Here is a 13858-nt window from a genome sequence, read left to right as displayed (position 1 = left end):
TGTAATAATAAAACAGTACCATGTACTTGATCCCAACTAAGATATAATTAATCCTTTTTGGAGGCAAAACAACCCTATTGGGTTTATTCAATATTTAAATTATTTTTAGCAGACTTATGTTAAGGAGATCCAAATTACGGAAAGATGCCTTATCCGGAAAACCCCAGGTCCCGAGCATTCTGGATAACAGGTCCAATACCTGTACTTGTAAAGAGTAATCATATCCCTTTTTTTCTTTAGAGAAAACAACCCCCACCCTTGACATTCCTATTACCAGTTTAATTGTATATATTTCCACTCTCTCTAGACCATTAAAGTTCTTCTTATGGACTAAAGTGTTTTTTGTTTTAGGTTATTGCAACTAATTGGCTGGTGTCTTTGATCTTTGGTTTCTGGCGATGCTAGCAGTCCACAGTGGGATGCAATGATCATCAATGCCATCGGTTCATCAACCGTGTTCCATATACACGTATGCAGGCAGTATACATATGCAGATATTTCATATTTACACATTGAAACTCAGACAGTGGAGCTCATTTATAAACACTGGGCACATTTGCACCTGGGCAGTAATCCATAGCAACCAATCAATGATAAGCTTTTATTTCCAGTCAGCTGCAGGTTGAACATTAAAAGCAATCATCTAATTAGTTACCATTGGTTACTGCCCAGGTGCAAATTTGCCCAGTGTTTATATATGACCCCCAGAAGCAGGCAAGAGAAAGCTTTAATAATTTAAGGCAATTTGACTATTGCAAAGCAACTAAATGGAAAAGCAGTTCCACTTCTGATGAAGTCGGATTCCTGGTGACGTGTAACGCCACTACATAGAATTGTTTCCCTTGATGAGCTGAACGATCCTTTGAACTTGTAAGTGCAATTTAATTAATAAAACAATTTTATCTCTGATTTTATGCTATGGAAGCATGCCTGTCCTATTTTTCCTGTAACGAAGTTGCTCCTAGTGGGAGGCAAAGTACACGTGGGCAGCGAAGGGCAGAGCCTGAAGCACCCCCCTGTGGAGATGTAGAGAAAGCGATGGTAAGACATTTTAGTAGTAGTTTATACTCTTTACACCTTATGATTTCTGGTGCCTCATGGGTAATTTATTTTCCTCTTACATGTTCTTGTCCTGGTCTTTCTGGAGCAAAAAGTTGTAGAAAAACCTAACATCTGGCAAACATGGCCACATCCCTTTTACCACATTTTATGATGATGATGATGGTGATGATGATTATGATGATGATAATAATCGTTGTTATTATTATTGTTATTATACATTTCAATGAAATCCTAGCCAAAGATACACAATGACACAGTAAACTCCATTGCCCAAAGAAATACTCTTGTTTTTGCATATTCTAACCACGAGAAACTAGTAAGGAATTCAACCAAAAAAATTAAATATTACCCATATTTTGATTATTATCTGAATAGTTAGTTCTTTAGTACTCATTTGAGAAAGAAAAGCTCAACATTACTATAAGCAAAGTAAATACACTGGTGCTCATCCATAGGCCTCTACTTTTACTGTGAGTTAGTCTATCCAGTAAAATCAAGGGCTAGCATTCTTACCAGAACTTTGACCAGAGGTTCAGGCAGAAAGGCACTTAAGGAAACATAGATTTAATTGGTCAGATTCTTCCATTTGTTGCGGTAATTTAGTGACTCCACTTTGTTTCTCCATCCTTTTTGGAGTGAACTAACTCTGTTCTTAACCTTGTTTTAGCAGGGCCCAATTTAAGTCTCCGGTTCCTCCTTTGGACACACTATTTCAAATATAAATAATTACCTCTCCTTTTAATTACCATTGTATATTAATGAAATAAATTTCACCTTGGTAAAGAGGATCATGGGCACCAGCCATGGGGGCCCAATTTTGGATCATGACCCACAGTTTACCAATTTAAAGGCAATAAAACAAATTCATGCTTTATCACTTAGGAGAATATGGTATAGAGGCTAAGTGATCAACCAGTGGGATTGCATAGGAGAAAAGTGCTATATAAAAATAATTTCCATTCCATACTAAAAATGATCTGTATTTAGGTAAGACATAACTCTGTTTATTTGTTCTTTATTACCCAATTTGCAGTAGGGGATCTTTCACTGGAGCATGCAAATGACCATAATAAAGAAGTAAAATAAAGTCCAGAACAAATAAAATTGATGTTGTTTTTCTGTGTCTGTGTTCATACGTTTGCTTGTTATTACCCTCTGACAAAAGGTGCCAACTGACACTTGACTCTGATAAATACTTGTCTTTAGATTCCATAAAGTCTTTCAATTCCAAAATAAGTGCAATATTTGCTCCAGATCCTGGACCCAGTGACCAACCAATGCCGGCATTTATTGTTTACTGATTCGGTAACGAGTGTCATAGAATTTTTCAGGATATAGGATCACAGGCTGATAAACAAGAGATTTTACGTATTTCTCAGACCTATTAACCATTTGGTTATCAGTCTCTTCCTTTTAGCCAACCATCTATGGGGTCATCACCCCATAGATGGTTGGCTAAAAGGAAGAGAGACTGATAATAGGTGTGATAAGTACATACAATCTCTTGTTTATCAGCCTGTGATCCCATACCGCATATTTTTTGACAAATGTATTAATTATATAGTTAATGTAGTTTCCTCTTTATCAGCCCAATGGAATTACATGTATCTTTTTGACATCCTGCTCTGACCTCAATTTTATTTTTAATTTACATACAGGAAAAAGAGAACCGGAGAGAGAACAGATTGTTGGCATCTGTCATATACATTATGTTCTTTGAGGGTGAGGGATTTCCTTTGCTTCATCTATTACAAATGATTTTGTTGACATGGGTATATTTTAATAAACTTCAATAAAACAATTCAATATCACTTTAGTGTTGGTTTCCTTCATCGAAATCTTCTTTTGCTCAAGAATTCTAGCATACATTTGCTGATAATGTTAAGACACTTAAGCAGTGTAAGAATTATCTAAATCACAGCTCTGTTTTTCCAAGGGTCACATCTGAATGCTCCCAAATAATAAAAGTACTACTCTATATCCGGCTCAGCTGAAGGTAAAACAAACCATTTGTTGGCTTAGAATCTCTAGAACCCTCCCCATTATCTATCGGCTAGGGAAATAGTAGAATTTGCTTGGACTGTATATACTGAGCATTTTCTTGCTCCACCTTGCGTGACGCCATTATAAAGAGAAATAAGCTCTATAAAAGTGAAGCTGAGTGTGCCGGGCTAGTGCTAAATGCCTTTAAACACCCACCAGAATGGGGTACAAGATCGCCAGCCTATGGATGCTTTGTATGGTACTTACACAATTACGTGCCTATGAGGTGCCCACAGGTAAATATATACGACTGCTTGCCATTTTGCTTATATTTCCCTGTTGTCATAAATGTATGATTTTATCAGTGTTAAGAAAAAGAAAGCTACACTTCAACAAGTATAATGGGTAACGTGTAAGTATACATTTCCAGCAATGCAGCTATTCATATTAATCATTTTGCCATTAACATGTACTAGTTTGTTATATTTGTACCTTAGCAAACACTTATGACTAAAAATGTCATCACCTAAATGATTTATGTTAAAAGGGAATTAAATGGTAATTTTCCCTTTGTTTGACACTTGGTATCTGAAAGCATTATTTGCCATTGATTTTCTTTTAATTGAATAATGCAATAGGTTCATTTTTGAATCTTTCTGGATATATTCTGCATTGTGCCACTAGGTGGTGCATTAAAAAAAAAAAAGATAACAGATAATCCATTATGCCAAAGTTATTGAAAAAGCACATTGTTGCAAAAGCACCGGACATCGTTAAGCTAGCCTTCTCAGCATTTTCTCAATTTATTATAGATTATAACACCTTAGAGAAACCCTCTAAACAAATGAATGTACATTTCTCTTCTGAGTCCTTTTGCAATTTCCATGAATTATTCTTTTTCTAGTTTTCAAGATATTAAGAGTTTTTTTGCTGATATAATAAATGTGAATACACAGCGCCACCTGCTGTTTATTTTTGCCAAGTGAGAAAAGGAAAGTCTTGCGATCTTGCTCTGTTTAGAACTGACCAAAGACCTGTCTTCATCTCTCTTCCCTTCTCACTAACTTAGTTTTCTCAACAGAGCAAAATCACAAGATTTGTTTTTTATAAAATATGTATACTGCTTATGTCCAGTAGCAGGCAGCACTTTTGTTTCATCTTCATTCTATTAGCAGTCTGAAAACTGATAATATTTTGAAAACTAACAAAAATGTTTTTATTATATTGCAAAAGTGCTCAGAAGAGCACTCTGAACCATATACAATAATATGTTCTGAAGGTCTAAATTCAGAGGGGGGGTACTCTAGAGAAAACAGGAAAAACAGTTTTATTTAAACAAAATATGGTACAAATTTATCAAAGATTGCACTGGGATTCTGTCTGGTTTCCTAGAATTCTTAGGATTTTTAAAGGGAAAACGTAATAAAAGTTGGAAACGGAACAGAAAAACACACAAATAAGAATAAAAATTGGCATTTCATAATGTTATATTCTTCATTAGACAATTATGGCAAATTTTAATTGCCCATTGCAAACTTTTTAAACCATGCTTGTAGGTGGCGTAATCTCTTGGAGCAAACATAACATTTTCATTAAGTTTAATTACATACACTGCGCACTGGTGCAAACTATAAAATTCATAATCTTCCTTTGTTGGAAGTGGTTGCTTAACAGTGTCTGCGTTTGCAAAATCTATATCAAATTTGTGCAATTTTCCCTTTGTGGATATTTTTTCTGTTACCAAATTTTATTACATATTCCACCTATTCTATATATAAGTGATGTATCAATCAATTATATGGCTAGTTTGTGATATTTATTATTGTCCGAGCACTCTAGGATTATTCATTTTAGTGCATGCAGTGACTATTAGAATGAGTCATTTTAACTAGTTTTGACTCTCATCCAATTTTATTAGAAATTATTGAACCAATCATTCCTCTCTGTCTCTAGCACATCCTTTTAATAACATTAATGTAGTATGCTGTTATCACTAATCCAAAAAACCCTAGCATTCTGTATAACGGGTCCCATACCTGTACAGGCATAGGACTCATTATCCATAATGCTTGGGACCAAGGGTATTCTGGATAAGGGGTCTTCCCGTAATTTGGATCTCCATACCTTAAGTCTACTAAAAAATCAATAAACCATTAATCAAACCCAATAGGATTTTTTTGCATCCAATAAGGATTAATTATATCTTAGTTGAAATCAAGTACAAGGTTCTGTTTTATTATTACAGAGAAAAAGGAAATCAATTTAAAAAATCTGAAATATTTGATTAAAATGAAGTCTATGGGAGGCAGGCTTTCCGTAATTTGGAGCTTTCTCGATAACGGGTTTCCAAATAAAGGATCCCATACCTGTACCTATTTTATTAATAATTCATTTTTAGCAAATACATAGATTTTAGATAGGATCCACCCCCGCACATAAATAATTTAATGTTTAAGGGGCTGTTTACTTAAAACTTTTTGAATGAAAGTGATCCCCAACCAGTGGCTCAGGCGCAACATGTTGCTCCCCAACCCCTTGGATGTTGCTCTCAGTGCCCCCAAACCAGGTAGTTATTTTTGAATTCCTGACTTGGGGGCAAGTTTTGGTTAAATAAAAACAAGATTTACTACCAAATAAAGCCCCCTATAAGCTGATAGTGTGCATAGAGGCTGCCTAATAGCCAATCACAGCCCTTATTTGGCTCCTCCATGAACTTTTATGATGCTTGTGTTGCTCTCCAAGTCTTTTTACATTTGACTGTGGCTCACGAGTAAGAAAGGTTGGGGATTCCTGTTCTACAACATGTTGGAACACATTGGAGGAAGCATGAAGTCTAAAAAATATAACCTACTGCACTGTAACCGTGGTGATTCCATGCCAGCATCATACAATTTTTTTTTGTAAATCTAATTTGCAGTCATTTAATATGATTATTAATAAAGTTATTACAGGTATGGGATCCGTTATCCGGAAACCCATTATCCAGAAAGTTCAGAATTACGAAAAGGCCATCTCCTCCATTATAAGAAAATAATTTTTATTTTTAAAAATGATTCCCTTTTTCTCTGTAATAATAAAACAGTACCTGTACTTGATCCCAACTAAGATATAATTACCCCTTATTGGGGGCAGAACAACCCTATTGGGTTTATTTAATGGTTAAATGATTCCCTTTTCTCTGAAATAATAAAACAGTACCTGTACTTGATCCCAACTAAGATATAATGACCCCTTATTGGGGGCAGAACAGCCCTATTGGGTTTATTTAATGGTTAAATGATTCCCTTTTCTCTGTAATAATAAAACAGTGCCTTGCACTTGATCCCAACTAAGATATAATTAATCCTTACTGGAGGCTAAACAATCCTGTTGGGTTTAAACAACATTTAAATTATTTTTTAGTAGACTTAAGGTATGGAGATCCAAAATACAGAAAGATCCCTTATGTGGAAAGCCCTGGGTCCCGAGCATTCTGTATAACAGGTCCCATACCTGTATAAGATTTTAAAATAGTAGAAGGTGTCAGCATAAGGGCTCCTCTATGTATGGCAGGGAAGGATGCAACTTAATAGAGAGCTAATAGAGAATTAAACTGTGCTCTATCCAAGAGGGGAAGACATGTAGGCACCCTTCGCCTGTCTCCTACCAATCCCCTAAGTTGTAAGGAAAGGTCTCACCTGCACCTCCTGACACTGCGCTCTGCTCCTTGCGTACAATTGCTTCTTTAGTGAGCACAGAGGAGTGCACTCTGGAGCACTGACAGTATTAAGGAATACATCCTTTATATCAACATTCCAATATATATTGAGGACTAAAAACTAATTTAGATGATTGCTGATCTATCTTATGTTTCATGGGTTCTATCCTAAAGCCTTACTCCAAGATTGATTTAATGCATGCACTTTGTAAACTATACTCTAAGGGGCTGATTTACTAACCCACGAATTCGAATCCGAATTGGAAAAATTCCGATTGGAAAACGAAAATTTTGCGACTTTTTCGTATTTTTTGCCATTTTTTCGGCGCCTTTATGACTTTTCGGAAATTATCGCGACTTTTTCGTTACCAATACGATTTGCACGAAAAAACGCGAGTTTTTCGTAGCCATTCCGAAAGTTGCGCTTTTTTCATAGCGTTAAAACTTAAAAGGCGCGACGTTTTGCGCAAGTTTTAACACTACGAAAAAATTGCAACTTTTTGCACAAGTTTTAACGCTACGAAAAAATCGCAACTTTCGGAATGGCTACGAAAAACTTGCGTTTTTCCGCAAAAATCGTATTGGTAACGAAAAAGTCGCGATAATTTTCCGAAAAAATCGCAAAATACCGATCATTATGAAAAAAACGCAATCGGACGCATTCGGCCCGTTCGTGAGTAAGTAAATGGGCCCCTAAGCATACCCCTCTTATGCAGGAGGTCCATGTGGAAGGTCCCCAGTGTTTTTTTTCTAATCAAAATTCTACAATTGTGTGTGGGTTAAGAATAACATTTAGTAGAAAAAATTGTTCTTTTTCTTTTGAAGAAAACCATTCCTATCAATTTTTTGAATGTCTTCACTGACAAACGGTATCCTTTTTACCTTTTCCTCCTATGGCGAGTGTGATAATGTTTGGTCTAAGAAATAATTATCATTCCGACTACTTGAAAATATGTCTTTCCATGCAAAATATTATTGTCAATTCATTTTACAACAGTATGTCATAATTTTATTTGTTTGCAAACCAACCACACAGAAAAAATGTTCTGTTATTCAGAGCAAACCAGTCTACAAAAGATATGCCAAAAACCTAAATACAGTAGTAATGTAAATAGAAGAGAGAAGTGTTCTAAAAATTCTGAAATTATATCATAGCTTTATCTGATGCGTTCCAATGACTAAATAAAGGTGTTACAGATTAATTTCAGAGTATTTTCATGGGTACAATTGAACAAGCCTAGAACAGGGATATTAAAAAGGAAAAGGCCAATGGCTCAGAAAGATTTTTATATGGTCTGTTTAGCTTTATATTGCTTTATGGTACCTCTTTTATATTTGAAGGACAATATTAATTCATATCAAGAGAATGGTCATAGGTGCATGATTTGCTCCTACCCATGCTAATATTTATAGATTTGTTTTTGTGGGGCCTACAGTGATTGGGATGATAGAATTCATACCATTGCTTCACTAATATTTGTACATATTATATCTGGGACATTGATTGATTTCTTACATAATCATGTAAAGTAGACTGTATTATCTCAGATACTATTTTAGCTATTACAGTTGCTGTTATAATGTACAAGAACAATTTGAATCAAACATTATGTAAATACAGTTAACAACTTCCATAATTACGCTGCATAGATTGGTAAAATTCTGCAAAAAGCAAACAAAAGGAATTCTGGGAATGAATTCCAAACTCTTAAAAAAATCCCATTTACATGGGTTTATCATATAGGCTACAGCTCACCCACTGAAGCTGAAGCCAGGACAATAGCTGATCAGATTCCCAACTACAAGTGGGTGAGCTGTAGCCTATAGGATAAACCTATGTAAATGGGATTTTTTTAAGAGTTTGGAATTCATTCCCAGAATTCCTTTTGTTTGCTTTTGTCTGTATGAGGCAGTCTCCTCAACCTTATTTATTTGTTTGTTAAAATTCTGAAGAAACCCTGTAGACAAACCCCCCCTCCTCCAAGCAGTAGTTGTTGTGGCCCTTATTTAGTGTTTATGAAGTGGTTCTGTTAAACTGATGGTGGCTAGTGATTAGTGAATCTGTCCCGTTTCGCCGAAAATGTGCCACTCTAAACAGTGAAAAATTGGCGAAACTGCGAAAATGTTTAGTGTCAAAAAAAATTGTTGCGTGACAATCCTTTTGGACACGTGACAATTCTTTTGATGAGCCAGACAATTCTTTTTGATTCATGGCGATGCGCTGCAATTTTTTCCGCAGCAAATTTTGTCGGAAATTCGCAGCAAATCCATGCCTGGCAAATTTTTCCGCTCATCAGTAATGGCGGCAAAAGGAAATAGGGGCCAATAAAAGAAATATAACATAAGATTAGCAATTGTATAATTATGTTTGTTTTAATACTGTGAAATGTTGACACAAAGGGAGTAAAATGTGCTTAAATATATGTACCCACCTGCAACTAGAATGTAAATATAAAAATATATAGGTCTTTTAAATGTAGGTTTAAAAAAGAATTCTAGAGTGATTGTAAATGATTTTGTAAAACCCCATTAGGATCCCAGAATTAATAGTGCCTAAATTAATAACACTTTAGGCCCCATCAGCCACTGCCTTCTTCCTGTTAAAGGAAAAGTAACACCATTTTTTTACATTGCAAATATACATTTTATACACTTTAGCTAACATATATAACAGACTGAAATTTAAATATGATAAGTGGTTATTGAATAAAAATCATTACCTTGGATGTATAGGGCACAGCTAAAAAAGGCGATGTGGCGACTTCCTGTTAAAACCGGAAGTTAGTTTCCTGCATTTTCCAGCGTGAGGAGACTGCTTTAAAAGTTATTTATAGATTTGTTTTTGTACTGGTTAGGGAGAGGGTTGGGAGACGGAGGCCCTCTTATTTCCTGCTCTGTTTGTTTTTCTGTGTGAGCGGAGCGCACTGCTGACATTGTATGGGGAGAGGGAGGGGGTAGAGGGGGAAGCTGCCCGGAAGTGTGTCAAACGAAGTGCTGCAGCCTGAACCCTGAGAATACCTGGTAATGGTCCTTATTTAAAATCTACTCATGCTATTAACATTTATGTATTTTAAATATGCTAATAAAAGTGTGTAGAAGGCATAGTTTTAATGTAAAAAAATTGTGTTACTGGTCCTTTAAAGTTCGAGCTGCATTGCTTCCTGTCAGCTGATCTCTGAGGGAGCACACAGCCCATCACTAAATGGTGGATCAAGGGAAAGGGCAATATTTACTGATATATATATTCCAGTTTGGCAAGATTCTTGAATAGTCCACTTAATATGAGAAAAACTACCTACTGGTTAAGTATTTATTTTGGGGGTATAGTTTTCTTTTAAACAGGCAGAGGACCTTTACAATGCAGGGCATTACATATATTATGTTGACATGCTCCAATACTTCATTAAATACCGGTATGGGATCTCTTATTCTGATCCCAAAATCCAGAAAGCTCAGAAGGGGGAAGGTTTTTTAAATTTGGTAGAAAGAAAATACAATTTTTCTTTTACTTTTGAAGCAAACCCTTCCTATCTATTTTTTAATGTCTTCACTTACTGACTTCATGTTATTTGTTTGCATAGAAAAACTAAATACTGGTATAGAATCTCTTATTCTGAATCCCAATATCCAGAAAGCACAGACTTATGGGAAGGCCATCTCTTACAGAGTCCATTTTAAGCATAAATATCCTTTTGATCTGTACAGGTATGGGATCCCTTATCCGGAAACCCGTTATCCAGAAAGCACCGAATTACAGAATGCCTGTCTCCCATAGACTCCATTTTAATCAAATAATTCAGAATTTTAAAACGGATTCCCTTTTCTCTGTAATAATAAAACAGTACCTTGTAATTGATCCCAACTAAGATATAATTAATCCTTATTGGATGCAAAACAATCCTATTGGGTTTAATTAATATTTTATTGATTCTTTAGTAGACTTAAGGTATGTGGATCCAAATTACAGAAATGAGGGTTTATCTGTTATCTGCTAAGTAACCTGTGCCTTTTCTACTTTGAATGGCTGCCCCCATGGCTACACAGCAGCTTACTTATGTAGCCCACTTTATAAACAGATGTGGCACTACCTGCTGATATGTCACTATACTTGGCGCTTTCAGGAGTCCTGAGCCCCGTTTACTTTGGGGAACAGCTATTTCTTTATACTTTGGCATGCCTCCACCCAGGATAGGGATAGAATGAACTATAACTCCCCTCCTGAGAACTTAATATATTGCTCCTTGGTGGGGACTCCCAGCACCCCTGGTACCTTGCCCCCTCACTGGGGTATATCCTTACCAGGTAGTGTAGATCCTCCAGGAGTAATACACACACACACTCTGAAGTATGCTGAACCAAGTGTTGTGTTTATTTGCAGAGTGGCAGACAGCTTTTGCATACAGGAGACATAGGATATATCAGGAAACCTTCTATTCCCTCAGGAGTCCCTCTCTCCTGGGATACCGGCAACACTCCAGCCAAATGACCCTCCCTTTGGGGTTCCCTCCGGTACTCACACCGGAATACCCTCTCTAGGGCTATCCCCGGTACTCACGCCGAGCGGACACCCCCTGGAGACCTCACTCCGGAAATGTCACCCGGCTATCCCCCGGATTAGGCAAACTCCTATTCCTATCACTTTAGTCCCTGACTCCAGCTATTAATGCTGGGAGATCTTAATCTTGGTATGTCTCCTGGTGGGGCCAAGCTGCCCAGCTAAATGCCCTGTCTGCCACTCCTAGAGCGGCCTATGACTGATATCTTCCTCTCTAAACCCAGCCTGTCACTATCCTCCAGCCAGAGGGGTCCCAGGCAGGAAGACCTGGCTGCACATGGCTGCACAGCCTTATATACTGTGTGCACCACCCTGTGGCCATAACCCTGAACTGCAGGGATACTCCCTTTCTTAACACAAAAACAACTAGGACCACCTTTAGGTGTCCAATTCCCTAAGGCCACCCTCTAGTGCCTGTCAAAGGAGAACCCATCCTAGGGGCCCAATTTTGGAGATCCCTACACTTACATAAACTATAGTAGTCTTTCTGAGGCAAACACACCAGTTGTAGCAATGCAGGGCAACAGTACATTATATTGTAATTACTTTTATACACTTTCATTTTTTTGGTGTTACTGTTCCTTTAAAATAGAATCTATGGGAGATAACCTTTCTATAATTCTGAGCATTCTGGATAATGGGCAGTCAATCTGTTGAAATCAATGTGTCATTTAATGCAAACATCCCTTACCATGATGTCACTTATACAATGGTATCCAATCCAAGTATGTTTCCATCTAAAAAAGCATTAGTAGCAGCTACACAAAATAATTTATCATGTAGATACATTAATAGCTACTACATTATAAAAACATTGTCTTATACTAGTGATCCCCAATAAGTGGCTCGCGAGCAACATGTAGCTTACCAACCCCTTGGGTGTTGCTCTCAGTGCCCCCAAACCAGGGAGTTATTTTTGAATTCCTGACTTGGGGGCAAGTTTTGGATGATTAAAAACAAGATTTACTGCCAAATAAAGCCCCTGTAAGCTGATAGTGTGCATAGAGGCTGCCTAATAGGCAATCTTAGCCCTTATTTGGCACCTCCATGAACTTTTATGGTGCTTGTGTTTTTTACTTTTGATTGTGGCTCACAAGTAAGAAAGGTTGGGGACCCTTGACTTATACCAATAATGAACAGTTACTTTTTTTTTGGTAAGAAATACAATGTACACCATTTCTACATATGAATATTTCAATTTATGCTTTCCTCAAACAGATCAGTTTAAAAATAATAGGAAGAATGTATGCAGCACATGGGGGAACTTTCACTTTAAGACCTTCGATAATGAATTATACCAGTTCAAAGGAGGCTGTACCTACAACTTACTTTCTCACTGCCAGGACTCCTATCAAGAGTTCTCTGTATTCATTAAACGTGACATAGTCGAAGGACATCCTCTCATCGACAAGATCACCATTAGCATCAAGGATGTAATCATTAATCTGAGGGGCAAAACCGTGTTTGTAAACAATCAACTGTAAGTGGATGCTCTAAATAAAAGATATTTGTGGTGCTATAGAATATTGTTTACTTGATAATGAATTGAGACTTGATTTTGATTGGGTTTTTTTTTTGAGTACCATGTTTTAAGGCTAAAGGGGGACTCTGGCTTATGAATCAAAATCGCTTAAAGAATTTAGGGTACAGGTATAGAACCTGTTATCCAGAATGCTCGGGACCAAGGGTATTCCAGATAAGGGGTCTTTCCGTAACTTGGATCTTCATGCCTTAAGTCTATTAAAAAATCAATAAAACATTAATCAAACTCAATAAGATTATTTTGCATCCAGTAAGGATGAATTATATCTTAGTTGGGATCAAATACAAAGCACTGTTTCATTTTTACAGAGAAAAAGGAAATCAATTTTTAAAATCTGAATTATTTGATAAAAATGGAGTCTATGGGAGACGGGCTTTCCGTAGTTCGGAGCTTTCTGGATATCGGGTTTCCGGATAAGGGATCCCATACCTGCATATGTTGAAATCTAGCTGAAAAGCAGTTCTTCTCTTTCTGCATAATTTGAAATCCTGGCAGGGGAGGAGGGACTAAAACACTGATGTTACAAATTGTGACAACTTCTCAACAGATAACAGACAGCATGCAGGAACTACATAACCCACAATGCATTGCACTGTGATGTTTCTTTCCTTTCTGACATCACCTTTGCAGGGAATTGTGGTATTTGGAGGATGCAGACTGAAGGCAGGCTGAAGACAGTTGACTACTGTTACTTTTTTTTTTTGAGTCTCAAAGTAGTCAGCCAGATCAACAGAAGAACATGGGCCAGGCTTAGGCAATTTTTACAAACCATATTATTACATTAATAATAATAAAAAAAATTATAAACATACCTGGGTTTTTTTTCAGAATTACAGAACCCTACTACAACTATGGAATTCTGATCTACAATAATACAGCGTACCTCAATGTACAAACCAAAGTGGGTCTGAACATATTTTACAATCAAGAAGATGCAGTTATGGTGAGCAGCGGAGACTTGAAGTGATTAATGTCACAGTTACATTGAGAATATTTTCAGAATTACATTAAATGTATA

The 13858-nt window shown here is 36.7% G+C and overlaps 1 protein-coding gene across 1 annotated transcript in view; it reads left to right on the top strand.

The window, feature by feature from the left end:
• Nucleotides 1-918: 918 nt before the first annotated feature.
• LOC100494113 (mucin-2) overlaps nucleotides 919-13858 on the top strand; it is a 45847-nt gene continuing 32907 nt past the window's right edge. The window contains exons 1-4 of the mRNA XM_031901318.1: nucleotides 919-1041; nucleotides 2721-2784; nucleotides 12516-12777; nucleotides 13669-13783. Of these exons, the coding sequence (XP_031757178.1) occupies nucleotides 919-1041; nucleotides 2721-2784; nucleotides 12516-12777; nucleotides 13669-13783 (564 nt within the window). The remainder of the gene's footprint in view (nucleotides 1042-2720; nucleotides 2785-12515; nucleotides 12778-13668; nucleotides 13784-13858) is intronic.

The sequence above is a fragment of the Xenopus tropicalis genome, chromosome 4, assembly GCF_000004195.4.
Source record: "Xenopus tropicalis strain Nigerian chromosome 4, UCB_Xtro_10.0, whole genome shotgun sequence".
Taxonomy (NCBI): domain Eukaryota; kingdom Metazoa; phylum Chordata; class Amphibia; order Anura; family Pipidae; genus Xenopus; species Xenopus tropicalis.
The sequence above is the reverse complement of the archived record's forward strand: the minus strand, read 5'-3'. Positions and strand labels throughout refer to the sequence as shown.